The sequence below is a fragment of the Falco biarmicus genome, chromosome 12 (assembly GCF_023638135.1).
Source record: "Falco biarmicus isolate bFalBia1 chromosome 12, bFalBia1.pri, whole genome shotgun sequence".
NCBI lineage: Eukaryota > Metazoa > Chordata > Aves > Falconiformes > Falconidae > Falco > Falco biarmicus.
This window is the reverse complement of record NC_079299.1, coordinates 25,089,220-25,103,817: the sequence shown is the minus strand read 5'-3', so window position 1 is coordinate 25,103,817 and position 14,598 is coordinate 25,089,220. Positions and strand designations below refer to the sequence as shown.

The following is a 14,598-nucleotide window of genomic DNA, read 5'->3' as shown; positions in this document are numbered from 1 at the left end:
GAAGGAATGAAGAAAACCAATGCTTATGGAAGGGCACGGTACTGGGGTAGAACACAAATGAGAAGAGGAAAAGGAGACAAGGCAGTCAAGGTTAATAGGAAGTAACAAAAAGGTATAGAACAGCAAAATGGTGATGTATGCCCAGCCTTACAGGCAGAAGAACAGAGACAGTGGGGTTTAAATACCATTCAGCAACTGTGGTTTAAAAATTATCTGGAAATACAAATAAATGTAGACTAATGCAGCATTTATATAGAACACAAACTGCTCTTGACAGAGTTCACTATGGTATACAAGCCAGCACGGAAAGGAAATGATTAAAATCAAAATCTATTAGCTTCTGCCACCCTAATCGGCACCTCATAAAGAACACCACAATTACTTTTAGTCTCCTAGTGTCTTTGCTGTGTATAGCCGAGATTCCTAAAGAAAGGAAATTCCCCTGTTTAGATGAGTACTTCTACCAAAATAATTGTTTGTTATTAGTCTGCATTTATTCATAATGGATAGTTAAGAATATTTCATCCCCCCCCCAAAAAAAAAGCATGATCTAAAAGAATAATGATAGATGTTAATGCTTGAAGTCAGACATACAGTTTTCCTCCCCAGGTAGGAACAATCATTGTTAAGGCATAAAAATGTTCTACTCGCCAGTACTCAACCAAAGAGCACAAAAAAGAAAAAGATCAAATAAACAGTGCTCAATAACATATTTACACAACATGTAGTAAAGTGCTGCAACAGAATTAGTATTATTGATGAAAGGGAGCCTGTGTCACTAAATCCAACAGGAGAAAGCCAGCTGAAGCAGCTACTAGTTAAACTATTGATCATGAGAATTAGACACACATACAAAAAAAAAAGACCTTGTCTTTTAATAGAGTCTGTGAAGACAGATCTTTGCATCCTCTGACATCAGTTGAGCTCTGCCACACAAAGCTAATGACACAATTAGAATCAAACAACAGGATAACAAAAAAGGTAAATCTAAAATTACTTCAAACTACAAAAAAAAAAAAAAAAAAGAGCATGCTAAAAGTCAAACCAATTACTACACAAACAGTAAAGGGGAGAAGAAATCTAAAAGAAAGTTTGGAAGAAAAACCAGCAGAGAATTATAAAAAGGAGTACACGTTTCACAAAGATTAATATAAAAGCTGCTAAAGGTTAGAGAAAGAAACTGGAACATGCACAAAAGATGACAAAAATAAGATGCCAGTAAAAGAAAAAAGATCTGTAAAAGAATGACAACACATGCGGTCAAATATAGCAGACACATCAAAAGAAGTTTTGTACCAATTAAAGCCTCAAAGAAAGAGAAAAATCGAAAGTTGGATAGGTTACCCTAACATCTTAGAAAGTATCCAAAGAAATTACAAACCGCAGGATTGATCTTTAACAGAACAATATAAAAAGGACTAAACCAAGGAAAAGAGCAAATAGTTTTTCTTCCCTCCTCTTCTTCTTTTGGGGGATGTGTACAGAAGAACATTAACAGAAGGGAAAAAAATCCATAGAAAGATTCAGTTAGTGAGATGAAAGCAAAAATGCTACAGTGAAGTGCTGAGATTGCAAGACACCTGAAGATAGAGAAGCATGTAAAGCAGTGCTGTTTTATAAAGTGCAATTCTTTTGACAGCTGGTGGCATTGGAGGAAATAACCCAAAGCCTATGGGCTTCAAATTAAACACTATTTCTTTGGTTGTCAATGCAGTATTTTACCTAATGCTGAAGCATCATTCCACATACTTATTAAGTTTATTAAGCATTAAAATCTACTCCATCTGATAAAAGAGAGGGACAGAGGACAGATTGTAATACCAGGTTAGTAAGGTTAGAGTGTCACGTTGTACGATAGCAAGGTCAAGGATGTAAACAAACATCACCACTGGAAGCCATGCTTGTCACTTCAGGCAGATTAACACCACTGAGAAGCTGCCGTGCCACGCACTAAACAATACTTCATATAGAGTCAGCACCAATTTAAAACCCCGATGTAGGCAGTGTCCTAATCCTTGCATAAGGAAAACAGGAGAATTTGAGCTTTATGTTGGTGTGAGCTGACAGTAATTCCAACTCCGGAGGAACCCAGACAGTCACTCTGCAAAAGGGCTCCTTCCAAATGCATGACAGACAGCACGCTATCAGTACTACCATCACCAGTCCAGGATGCCCAATCTGACAATGGCACATATGAAGGATTATACAAGATGTTCACAGCTGATCATGGCATTCAGCCATACAGACTCAGCACCAAATCCAGAACTGATAACATTTATAGATAGAATAGTTCAACATAGTCTAATGATGCAGACGGATGGAAAACCGTAACTTCGGGTGAACTACATAGAGACAAGTGTCAAAGAGGATAAAAGCTCCAAGCAGAAATAAGGAAGTACACTGGGATTGCATGTCAGCTGCACACATGGCACTGTGCCTACTGAAATAACTGAATTTTAAGCTGCCAAATACTTTCTATCAAAAACTTGCCTTCACACAGTATTCTCTCTTCCTCAGTATTTTCTAGCTGAACAGTATTTTCCATTCTCTATGAATTATTTTCAAGGTAGCATTTAGATGTTGCTGGTCTAATTCAAAACAAGGTTCAAAATAACTGGCAAGGGTGAACAAGTCTGAGGAACATCTTCCCTGCAAAACAGTAAGCATCACTTCTTTGTCAGGCCTGATGAAAGCACTGTATTCAGTAAAAGCTGGGTAACTTTTTCCAGCAGTATCTGTTGATCTAGTAGAAGACACCAGTATGCCCTATGAATCTGGCTTCCTGTATACTACAAGGCTTATGCAAAATCCTTTCAATTATTTTGGATTTAAACAGTAACAGATTTTCCCACCAGCCTGTGAGAACAATTCAAAACCACGTGAACTCTGATATTTAGAACAGAGTATGAAAAGGCATAACTACATATAATAAAGTAGGAGATACCATTCTGCTGCTAGCAAGTGCACTTGCATCTGGCAGGTGTATATGAATAGGTAATAGGTAGCTGTTTACACGAATTCTCAAATCAAGTGCCTAAAAGATTTGGAACAAAAGGTGTTAGGGACTGAAAACCAAGAGGTTTTTAATTCTCCAAGCCTGCTGCAGAGCAGGAGCTGAAGGGCAGCAGCTATCTCAGGACTGCAAGCCCAGGGGGAGGCAGGAGGAAGTAGGTTTTAAACATAAGTGCAACGTGAAGTTCTAAGTACCTTAATGAACAATTGTCCTGAAAGTTACTGAATTATGGCATGGAAGAAGCCGCAGTTGTGACTGCAGTGAGGTAGACATACAAAGACAGTCTCATTTCTCAAGGGGTGATGAGACACTGTAGTTTTACAAACAGATGTGTACGGTCTCAGTGTGCAAGAAGGAGGTACATCAGTAACAAAACAAAAAAGCCAGCAAACTTAAAGGTATAAGTCCATTACAAGAAACTCCACTGTGCTCTATAGTTTAAAATCTGCTTTCCAGTGACTCAGTCTGGCAAACTTCCAAAAAAAAAAAAAAAAAAAAGCCCTTTTCTACTCATATGCTGGCAGTTATTTCAGGAATCGTTAAACAGGGAGTGAATAAAAATATGGATAGCTTCAGTAAAATAGTGTAAAATAAAACAACCAAGAAATCTTTAGCAGATTCTCAGTTTTTTGGGGCCAAGAAAGTTTTATAAACTGCCTTTAACCCAAAAGTGAAATATAAGCTATGTTCATGTACTCAAATATCAGCATATAAAAGTGCAAAATACAGAAGCTGTATGAATTAAACTAACACAAGCTCAGTACCAGAAAAGCAGAATTACAGTGTCTGAGTTTAAATCCTTTTTATTCAACTATTTAACAAATGCAGGTTTCACTTGTTTATGTAATTTGTTCAGTTAACACCTCCTACAATTCTTTAATTTCTGTGCAAGAATCAGTGCATTTCCAACATAAAGCTTTATAAACTTCTCATATGCTACATCATGTTCACTTTCACAATTGACCAAAATTCACAAATTCTTCATGTAACAATGAACTCCCTAACCCAGATGTGAGTAAAGAGGAAATTAATGGAGTTCTATACACATATAGATGCTTCAAAATAACACAGAAGTAACATAAAACTGGACCAAAACATCTCTGAAGAATATGCAAATGGTAATTCCCAGTTCACTATCAAGACAGACATTAAACGGTCCATTCTGTCATGCCATCTGCTAAGCAGTTACCCACCCTGCTCTGTTGTCTATGCTATCTGTGCTTTATTTTTATTTTTAAGCATGGAGTCATTCAACTTATTTGGAAGTCAGACAAAAGACACAGTGGTGAACTTACAAAAAATCTGAAGGAATTGAAAAGTGATATACAGCAAAAATGAACTACAAAAATCAAGTTTCAGTGATAAGAATTAAAAAATTACTTCTAAATGCTTTCTTGGATTGCACTCCAAACAAGTTAATGCTCAGCATATACAGCAAGTCATGAAAGCTTAACCTTTGTTTTCAAAATTCTTATTTAATAAAAAATAATAGTTAAATTAGAATACTTAAAATATTTGAAAAAAATGTTAGTTTACATTATGAAAAAAATTGTGGGAATTACTCTTGTGTGTGTGTTTGTGCACGTGCACACGTGTGCTTGTATGCGTGTATGGAATTGTGAAGTGTCCCATTAAAATATTACCTCAGACTATCACCTTAATTGTGAGCCAAATACCAGTATAAAATCTTACCAGTACAACTGGACAGCAGGAAAGCAAAGATTCATGCAAAGAACACAAAAATCTCAGCAATGTAAAAATTTTACATCATGCAAAACAGAGAGTATGGAAATTGTCAAGTTGCCCTTTTAGATATGTACTAAATCTACAAAACGCAAGAGAGGACTGTGAGGATTTAACTGCTTCAGCAGTCCAGAACCAGAGTGCAACATAGGCCAGCTTATATGAACCAGCTGCAAAAATCCCTGTGCTTGGGATTCCAGAGCATGCTTAGATCAGATGCATCTGTTTGGTTTGACGAAGACCTACTGGAGGAGATTCAACTGCAGAAAACCCGTTGAAAGTTGCTTTTCAAGTTTACAAGCGATTTCTGGCTGAAACATAAATGTGAAGGCCGATGCAAAAATATGTGTCCACTATGCACTGCATGCACCGAGACACCCAGTATAACATAAAAGGTGATTTTTCACAGGTCTTGCTGATACAACACAACTACCAAGGGGATGAGGGATCCACTTGTCCCTGCCTCAGGTCTTCTTTTCATTTGCAACTCAAAATAAAATCCACCACATATATTCAGTAATTTAAAGACTTGTTGGAGATCAGCTGTTTTGCACTGAGGTCACTAAGGTGAAGGAAAGGGTTGTGTTAACTTTTGTTTATATTATTTAAAAATCTTATTCAGGAATACCACTGTGCCTGAATATTTACTCTTAAAAACCCTCAAAAACTAATTCTCCAGTATAAGCTAAAACAAGCCTGAGAAAATTTTGTGTTATTAAAAGCAGACAAAGAAGGTGATGTAGAAGAGGATCTTTTTTTTTTTTTGAAGGAAAATTGTTAAGGCTAGTGTAAAAGACAAGCTGAAAAATTATTTATTTGCCTTACTTTCAGAATATCTTGAGTTTCGTTCCACTTGTTTGTCCACTCCTTGGTCAGCTCTTGTACCTATAAAAGAAAACAAATATTGGGGGGGAGGGAAAAATCACATCTCTTCTAAAGTCCTTGATAACGCATTCTCAGAAAGGTACTAAACCTCTGTGCAATTCTTCGTGAAGTTTAATACTTAAATATTTAGAACAGGACTATTGCTCCTACATTAAGTGGCCATAGCTACAATATCTCTCTCCCAAAAAGGAAAATCACAAAATTCTTATTTTATAGTACCAAATGAAGGACAGGGATAGCCACTTCAAATAATGGCAGGCATTTTCAAGGAAATGGAATAATTCCATAAACTGCTTCATCAGTACTATGAAGTCTACTGCCACACATTGATCCCTTAGCTGTAACAAAACAACAGCTCTTTTCCTAAGGCACAGGTAGGCATGTTCAGGCTAAAATACCCTCCCAGAGGACAGTATGGAGAAAAAGCAGCAGACAGGCAGCCTTCAGGAGAGAACCAGAACAATGTTTGCTACAACTTAGAAATCACACACTTGGTAGAAACAAGCACAGAAGTCAGAAGCTGCTTGCAAAGGCATTACACACAAAATTTTACTATTTAAATTCTCTTCATCTGCAGAAAAGCTGGGGGGGGGGGGGAACCAGCTATGTGCTTTTATTACTTTAGATATAAAACCACTGTTAAAAAAAAAAAAAAAAGTCTTCAATGCAGTTCCTCCAAACACCTCCACATTTGTCATGTACAGCCTAGCTTCCCAGTTGTCTTTGCAAATCAGCTGCAAATTAATCAATGCGAACTAAGGAAAATTCTCCTATCTCCACCTGTATCTCAAGATTTCAATAACAGAAAGCAAGCACATTTTTCCATGCATCATTATCATTCCTGCTGCTGCTAGTCGAAATGTTAAAAAAAAAATTGAAAAGATTAAAGAAAAACATGAAGGTCTATCGTAAGTCTGTTCATCATACCAGCACAATTTTTATTCCTCAGAAACAATTTAAAAATTGTTCTTATATAAGGACAAACCAACTCATTAAAGAAACCCACCATATATTAGTCAGATAATTTAAATATGGTGATAAAGTCTTTAGATCTGTATAAACAAATTAATTATTGCACTCATTCAATTATAAAAAAGCTATTACCACTGCAGCATCTACTACAATTCTTCAGTAATTATGTCTATTGTAATTATCATGAATAGTAATCACATAACCTTTTAATGAGGCTGACAAAAGATAATAAAATATGCTCGATATACTCCCCACGCAGAGGGGCCAACACTTCTGAGCAGGACAAGCAGTGATTACTGTCAGAGCATGAATAACACTCTAATTAGCATAGAGTCAGCAGTTTATTTTACTCAGCTACTCTTAGATAAAAGCTTTTCATTTGTGCACAAAAATAAAAGCACACTACACATAACTAACAATATTATCATTCCTCTCTGATTCAGCTAAAAACTTTTTAAAACCTAGTATGGATATGACAAAAAATAGTTTGCAACTGAAGGCTCATACTATGGTTAAGTAGGTCCTGCTGCAATTATAGAATACAGCACAGTAAGGATTCCTCCATATACTACAGAGTTGGAAAATGCATTCCTAGCAGAAAGCTGGCTGATGGAGAAGCCTGGAGTCTACTTTGCAGCTATAGTTCATACTAATACACATATTACTTTCATTTTTGTCAAGAAGTTTATTGTTAAGGTATCATTTCATTGAAAAGTATTTCAACATGTTTTAAAAATTGGTATTACCAACAGGAATCCTGAGAAGCACATACTGTACCAACTACTTAGGTCAAAACAGGATTCTCAAAGCAATGTATTCATTCTTTCACCTTCTGTAAAGGTCTAAGCAGTACCAGTATAAACCTTATTATTTGAAACAGGTAAGAAGCCCTTATTTTTTCAAGGCATCATATCTACATTTGATTGGCATCTTACTGACAATATTCAGCACTAAATATTTGCTGCCACATAGCGGAATGATTCCAAATACTTTTCTCTCTCCTCTTCCAAAGTCTGAGTAATAGCATTTTTTTAAAAACAGTTTGCAGTAGTTTTACAAACAGGCTATAGAAAAGAATTAAAACAGAATGATAGAATAAAGAATGAAAGATTGCAAATTAGAGAGAGTACCATTGTATCTATATTCTTTTGGAATCTGTGAGTATATCTATACCTGTTTGGGAATCTTTCCCAGCCTCTACGCTGGGCTGGATTATTAAAACAGCTTGTTGTGAGGCACACTACAAAGTATTGAGACCCTCCCCCAAAAAGACAGCTAATTAGGTACTGAACATATTTGTACATATCAGATTTAAAGACTGAAGTTTTCTGAAAGCCTATCCCACAACACAAGTTATTAATTACTTGAAAAGAGTTGACCATTTTCCCCATAAATCTTTTACTGCAGAATGCTTTGCTACCGTGATTACTGGTTACTGATTACTCTGATTTAGTGGCTTTTCCCTCTCCATTCCATTTACAAATATACATTTTTACTGAAGCAAGCTGGCCTGGGAACAAATATTTTCATTAAATAGAACTGTTATATAAATATCAGATATACTTTGTTCTTAGTTATAATGTTACCTTACATTAGTAGGATAACAAAACTACAAGTTCACACATTGTTTTTTTTTAAAAAAAGCACTAAGAGACAATGCTGTTTGGTGGGAGAAAAATCTAGTTGTGTATCAAAAAAACCATCCTGAAAATTATCAACACTCTTGCATCCAGACGCCCTCCCCCTTTTCTTTGTTTTTTTTTTTGTTGTTGTTGTTTAAAAAATGTTTTATGAAATTATAACTCACCCTTGCTTCATTCTGCTGAAGCTTTTCTTCCATACTTAAAGCTGTTGGAGAATCCAAGAGGGCAATCTAAAATTGTAAAATGTAAGGATCATCAAGTTAAAAAAAAAAAAAAAAAAAAGAAAAAAGTTAAAATTTCTGGTGGAACCAAATGAAAGAAATGCAGTTCAACTTTTTTGATTATTTAGGATGAAGTGTTTTAAACTCCAATATACACAATTTTACCTTGAAATACTGTAAACAGACCAATCAAAATCTTGTCAAAAGGAGCTATTTCAAACACAAATCATTGGTTTCAGTACTATCTTCATTCACTATGTATATACATGGTCACACACATTCAGACACTGAAACTTGAGACATGTTTACAATGTGTAATTCCTGATACATCTATCTTATTTCCATGAAACATGCAAATTTATTATGCATCATACTTAACCATTTCACTATTACACGTATGTATATTGTTTAACTTTAATAAATACGTATTAAGGTAACCGGCCTTAGAAAAGGAAAACTACTACACAACACACACACACACGCAAGCAATACTCATGTGACCTTCTACACTGAATCCAGCACTATATTTTGATAACCAGTATCTTCAGTGATCTACAGAAGCATTTGCAATACAGTATTCTAGGAATATAAAGGAAAACCACAAAAGAAATTATACAGAGATTTATATTCTACTGTGCATACATAACACCACCTGCTGTTTTACCAACCATCACAAATTCCATTAAGTTAAGTAAGCCCTCTGTTGTCTCCCACACAGCCATCTATAACACCCTACGGCTGAAGCAGATTTATTTTGTGATAACCCCTGTTTTACAGCTTGGAACTAGGTTAAAGCATTAGATCTTCAAAGGGGTCCAAGTTTCACCTACTTTGCTAACTTTAAATCAAAACATATTCGAAAATAAATTAATTTCCCCCTCCCAAAGAATACAGGAGAAACACAAGTATAATAGAGTAATGCAACCCCACAAAGAGTTTCTAATTGTTTGTGACAAAGCAGAGCTCTCCGCTTCAGTCATCTACAATTCTTATTACTGCTTCCAGCTGTGGTCCCATTACCTTTTCCAGCAAATGTTTTACAGCACAAAATCTAGCTGAAGTGCTAGCCTTCTATTAAAACAAAGTCTATGCTGAACTGACATTTGACATTGCACAGCCCATCTAAAATAAAATTAGAGAGTTCTAGAAATAAATCTGAAGTACCATTTCAAATACTTTCAAATGGTAATTGTTCAAGTATGACATCTAGCAGTCCCGAGCGGCATTATTTAGAAGAGACGACTGGCCTGAACCAATCGCATATTCCTTATTGTTAGCTTGTTTTCACCATCCTGGAAACAGATGAGAAATTAAGGCTAACTGAGCTGTGCAGTTTATAGTGGCTAATACTGACAGAAGGAAAAAGAACAAAGAGGATCATGCAAAAGGGAAGTATAGCATGATGCTTTTTCTTACACCATCACTGAAAATACTTCTACACATTTAGCACGTTACATGCTTTCTAATGTACTGTGCAGTCAAACACAAGTAAAATGTATTGTTCAAACTAATCCATACTCCTACATCTTTTTATTTACACATTTACACATCAATACTTCATACCTTCTACTTCTTTTAAGATACTAGATAAAAGTAGCTCTTCAGTCCATCAGGCTAGACGCAGGAAATGTTACTGCTCAGTCTCCTTATGCTGTGGTGACAACCTATTCCATAGCACACTGCAATCAGGCTCCGATTATATTAAGAGAAAACTAAAAGCTTTGGGATGACAATTTTTCTGCCCTTATGTTAACAGGTAATCTACTGGCCATATGGAAACTGATTCAATCAGGAAAATAATATTCATTCATAGCCTCATAGAGCTTGTTTACTCAAATCAATATAATGAAAGATAATTATCTCATTACATTCTAGAAATAGATGTTACAACTCAAGGAAAATTACACATAAATTTCAAGTAAAGCTAACCTGATTCCCTTGAGCAAGCAGGGCTTTTAATCGGGCAATTTCAGCTCTCAGCTCACGGATCAGTTTGACGTTAGGATCTTCATTAATAGTAGGCTTGTTGATGATGTTTTTGGCTCTATTTGCATAGCGAAGTGTACTTAAAGTTTCTCCATAATTGACATCAGCAGGTGAAATAGCTAAGGAGATGAAATCAGAAACAGTTTATCCAGCACCATATGTTTCATTTAATAAAGTTAGTTTGTATTTTTGAAGTCAGATAAACTCAATGTGGATGAAGAGACAGAAATACATGATTAACCAGTATGGCTACAGTTTGTTCCAATTCTTCACCTAGCTCCACTGCTTTCATGTCACTGTAATTTTGCTTAGTAAACACAGTATTAGAAGAGTGAATTAGAATAATCAGGTCTAACAATCAAGCACTGTAAAAAGATATTGCTGTCAATCCACTTACATTTCTCTGGTAAGCGTAAACATCCTATATGAACACTTCATAGGTTTTCTTGCAATTTTTTTACAACAGTAAGAAAAATGGTGAGCATTTTGTAAGTGTCAATGTAATCACTGAATAGAAAAATAATTTCAGGTAGAAACACAGTAGGTTCAGTCCACATTTTGAAGGGAAATTAAACAGCATTCAAACAAAAAGCAGACATGAAAACAAAAACGAGAAGAGCTTCTGTAATTTACAAACCTAGCTGTTCTGCTGAGCTGCAGGTATCTGGCAGCCTACAGAACTGTTAACTGTCTGATGCATCAAGAGAAACCAGTATTATTTTTATGGGCAACTTAACCAGGAAAACCAACAGAGTTTAAATAAAAGTGCTAATGCTATTCTTCACTAAATTTTCCTAATAATATACAAGATGTTCCCAATTAAAAAGATAATTACTGCATCTAAACAGATGATAAAAACACAGATGAAAACACCATGTAGAAATGATGAGGGACCAGAAATGTTAATAATCAAACCAAACAAGAGACCCAGAGAACCAGACAATGAAAATACATGAAAAAATAATCAAGCAACCAAAATATTCTGGTCTTCCTCATTCTCTCAACAGTAATAAACATTCTTTTTGTGGTAGAGACTCCCTGAATTAGGGGAGACGCACTTGGCAACAGACTATACTTCCCCTAGCTCACACTACCACTTCCCTACTTTATCTACTGCCTCTTCTACACTACTCAATTATTCTCTTTCTGGAGGACTGTTACAATATGTTATAGAAATATGACAAATCAGAATTGGAGGTATTTTTAAGAACCTTTCCTACAGTTTGAGATGATCTTCCTGCTTTTTTGGTGTTTAGTTACAGAAAAGGCAGGCCAAACATATCCAGACAGCTTGTCAGGCTCTGTTAGGCAATTCGGCCACATTACTAGTAGAGTTACTATTGGAGAAAAGATCAACCATCAGGGCTCTACCTAGCAGAAGCATCATTAATAGATGAGGAAGTAGTTGAAAAAGAGCTGAGCACTGTAATTATTAGTGTAGGCACTGAAAGTTCAGTGTGTCTAAAACTTCTCTTCCCAATCTTTCTGTCAAAAAAAAACCAAAAACAAACAAAAAAAACCCCAAACCCAAACCCTAAAAACACTAAACAAATGACTTAACCATGTAACTGAAAGAAAACATCAAGAAGAAAGATGCCAGTACATTGTTACTTAAACTGCCAGAAAAACAAAGCAGTCTGGTCCAAGATCTTCTTTTGGTACTACTACGCATAAGGAAAAGTAGCATGGATTCCACAATCATGCCCAAAATCATGCATCAAAAGAACTGCTATGCAAAGAATTTGACTATTACACAGCAACTGAAGAACCAGAATATGATCCAATGCATTTTATTCCCTTGATTCTGCTCTTCCACCATTCCCACAAGAGGACTGCATCAGTTAGACTGCATTTCATTTGAGCAGGAAAGTGACAAATTTCAAAGCTGCTCTTTTCTTCACACCTTGTGTCTCCAAGATCCAAAATCCTCCCCTCCCCTTAATCATCTCCCCAGCTTCACTTGTGGTTTTTCGAGGAATGGAATTCCCATTACAATTCGTTGAAAAAACTGCAATACGTGTGTTGTAGGTAGGTTTTTAAACCAAATTATCATTACAGAGCTTCCTACAGGTAAAAAGGAAACTGTAAGAAAAGTTTGCAAAATTACATCATAAATAAATTTAGACAAAAAGTTAAAAAGCTGTGTGCATTCAAAAAGTAGGTTAAATAAAGATGACAGTCTTAATCACTTAATGTCAAAAGAGACCAGGTTGTTTCTGCTGCTAATACAACAAACACCACCACAGTTTTGGAAAAGCAAACTGGTGCATATATCAGTATTGACTAGACGCACAAAGCTGGTGGGATTGTTTTGGGTTTGTTTTTTTTACTGGGGATGCAAGTCTGCAACCTAAGGAGAAGAGGTGTAAGGGGAGAAAAGTACAAGACTACATCTAGGTCCATGTTTGAGCATTTACCATGAGTAATGGAGCTGTCTGGAATGCAAACAGACCTCAAGAATAAACAGGAACTATTACTTGAAGTTTAACTGCTCACATTAGCTAATCATTACACTGTGCATATGTCAAAGAAACAGCCGCAAGGTATATGTCAGGGCAAATGTAAGCAATTGGGCTATACATTTGGATGATCCTTACACAAACAAGCATCTAAGGACTGTACATGCACAATCTGGATGCCTTGTTATGCTTGTGACCAAATACTCAGCAAGTGATATAAGCACTCAAAGAGATAAACAGCAGATGAAAATGAAGCTGTCAAATTCAGGAGGCAAACCTGCTGTTGTTCATGACATTTCTAGACCACTAGGGTGCCCCCATATACACAATGAGAACCTACACGGTTCTACCATTGGAAGAGATGTTCTGCAGAGTGTAGGTAAAGGCAGAGTATTACTAGAAAACTCTGAAAGAAAGAAATCATTAATATGTGTAAACAACATTCTGCCTTAACAAAGCATCAGCAATCTAAATATTTACAGCCAGTCACTTCTATTAAGCATGAACTGTTCAAAATGCAAAGAATAATTTAAAAACACTTACTGGCAATCATTATAGTTTTAGAGTTTCCTCCCAGGCTATCTTTTAACAGCCAAGTCAACACAGAGTCCCTGTAAGGCACAAATACTTGTTTCTTCTTTGAAAGAGGATTTGTTGCATCCTGAGATAAATCAGCTGTGATGTGAAGGTAAAAAAAAAAAAAAAAATGCAATTATGTATTTTCATTCATTTTATAAAACAGTATGCGTTAGGCCACTATTTGTGTAAGTAAATAAGCAGAAAGGTATTTAATGACTAAAAAAACAAAACAGACAAGCACAAAAACCAGACTTACCTAAGGCAGAAATTACATTTCCCAGAGTAACTAGAGATTTGTTAATATTCCCTCCTTCCTTTAATCTAACCCCGGTGGCACCAGTGGCATCTGCTCTCTCACTTCCAGCAAGATCTACCAAATGAATCTTGCTAACAGTTTCACAAGGCATTTCAGAATCAAATTTAGCCTACATAAAAATAAAAAATAAAGAGAAGTATGTTAAGCTATGAAATTCTGAAATTTTACTGAGTCCAACTCAGTGGCCCTTTCCATGTTTACCTTAACTTGTTTACAAAAGCAGAGTTTAAGAAGACAGGTATATTAGAGATGTCACAGAAAGGCATTTGATCATGAATTGCTGCATAACTCCCACACGAGTAGTTACTACTTTAAATTGTAATATTTGCAGCTTCCTAGCCACTTACAGACATGCGCTGACAACTGTGAATTGGTATTTACATGACGCACAGTGAATTTTTGCTGCATTTGTTTTACTAAGCTTTCAACAGCGGTCTCTCTTCCTCAGTGAAAAGTGACAGGACGAGGAAACAGCCTCAAGTTGCACCAGGGCAGGTTTAGATTGGATATTAGGAAAAATTTATTCACTGAAAAGGTTGTCAAAGCATTGGGAAAGGCTGCCCAGGAAAGTGGTTGAGTCACCATCCCTGGAGGTATCTAAAAGATGTGTAGATGGGGCAGTTAGGGACATGGTTTAGTGATGGGCTTGGCTGTGCTGGGTTAACGGTTGGACTTTGTGATCTTAAAGGTCTTTTCCTACCTAAATGATTCTACGATTCTACATTAGCTTTCAACAAGAAATTACAGCATACACAGACACATTTACGCTCAATTTCTCTAC

At 36.0% G+C, this 14,598-nt stretch overlaps 1 protein-coding gene across 6 annotated transcripts in view; it reads right to left on the bottom strand.

Moving 5' to 3' along the window:
• The window catches only part of KIF16B (kinesin family member 16B), a 142,274-nt gene that overhangs the window by 98,194 nt on the left and 29,482 nt on the right, over positions 1–14,598 (bottom strand). For all 6 annotated transcript variants that reach the window (XM_056357425.1, XM_056357431.1, XM_056357430.1 and 3 more), the window contains exons 8-12: positions 13,758–13,926; positions 13,466–13,597; positions 10,407–10,582; positions 8,421–8,486; positions 5,582–5,641 (exon numbers count right to left, since the gene is read on the bottom strand). In XM_056357425.1, coding sequence (XP_056213400.1) covers positions 5,582–5,641; positions 8,421–8,486; positions 10,407–10,582; positions 13,466–13,597; positions 13,758–13,926 — 603 coding nt within the window. The remainder of the gene's footprint in view (positions 1–5,581; positions 5,642–8,420; positions 8,487–10,406; positions 10,583–13,465; positions 13,598–13,757; positions 13,927–14,598) is intronic.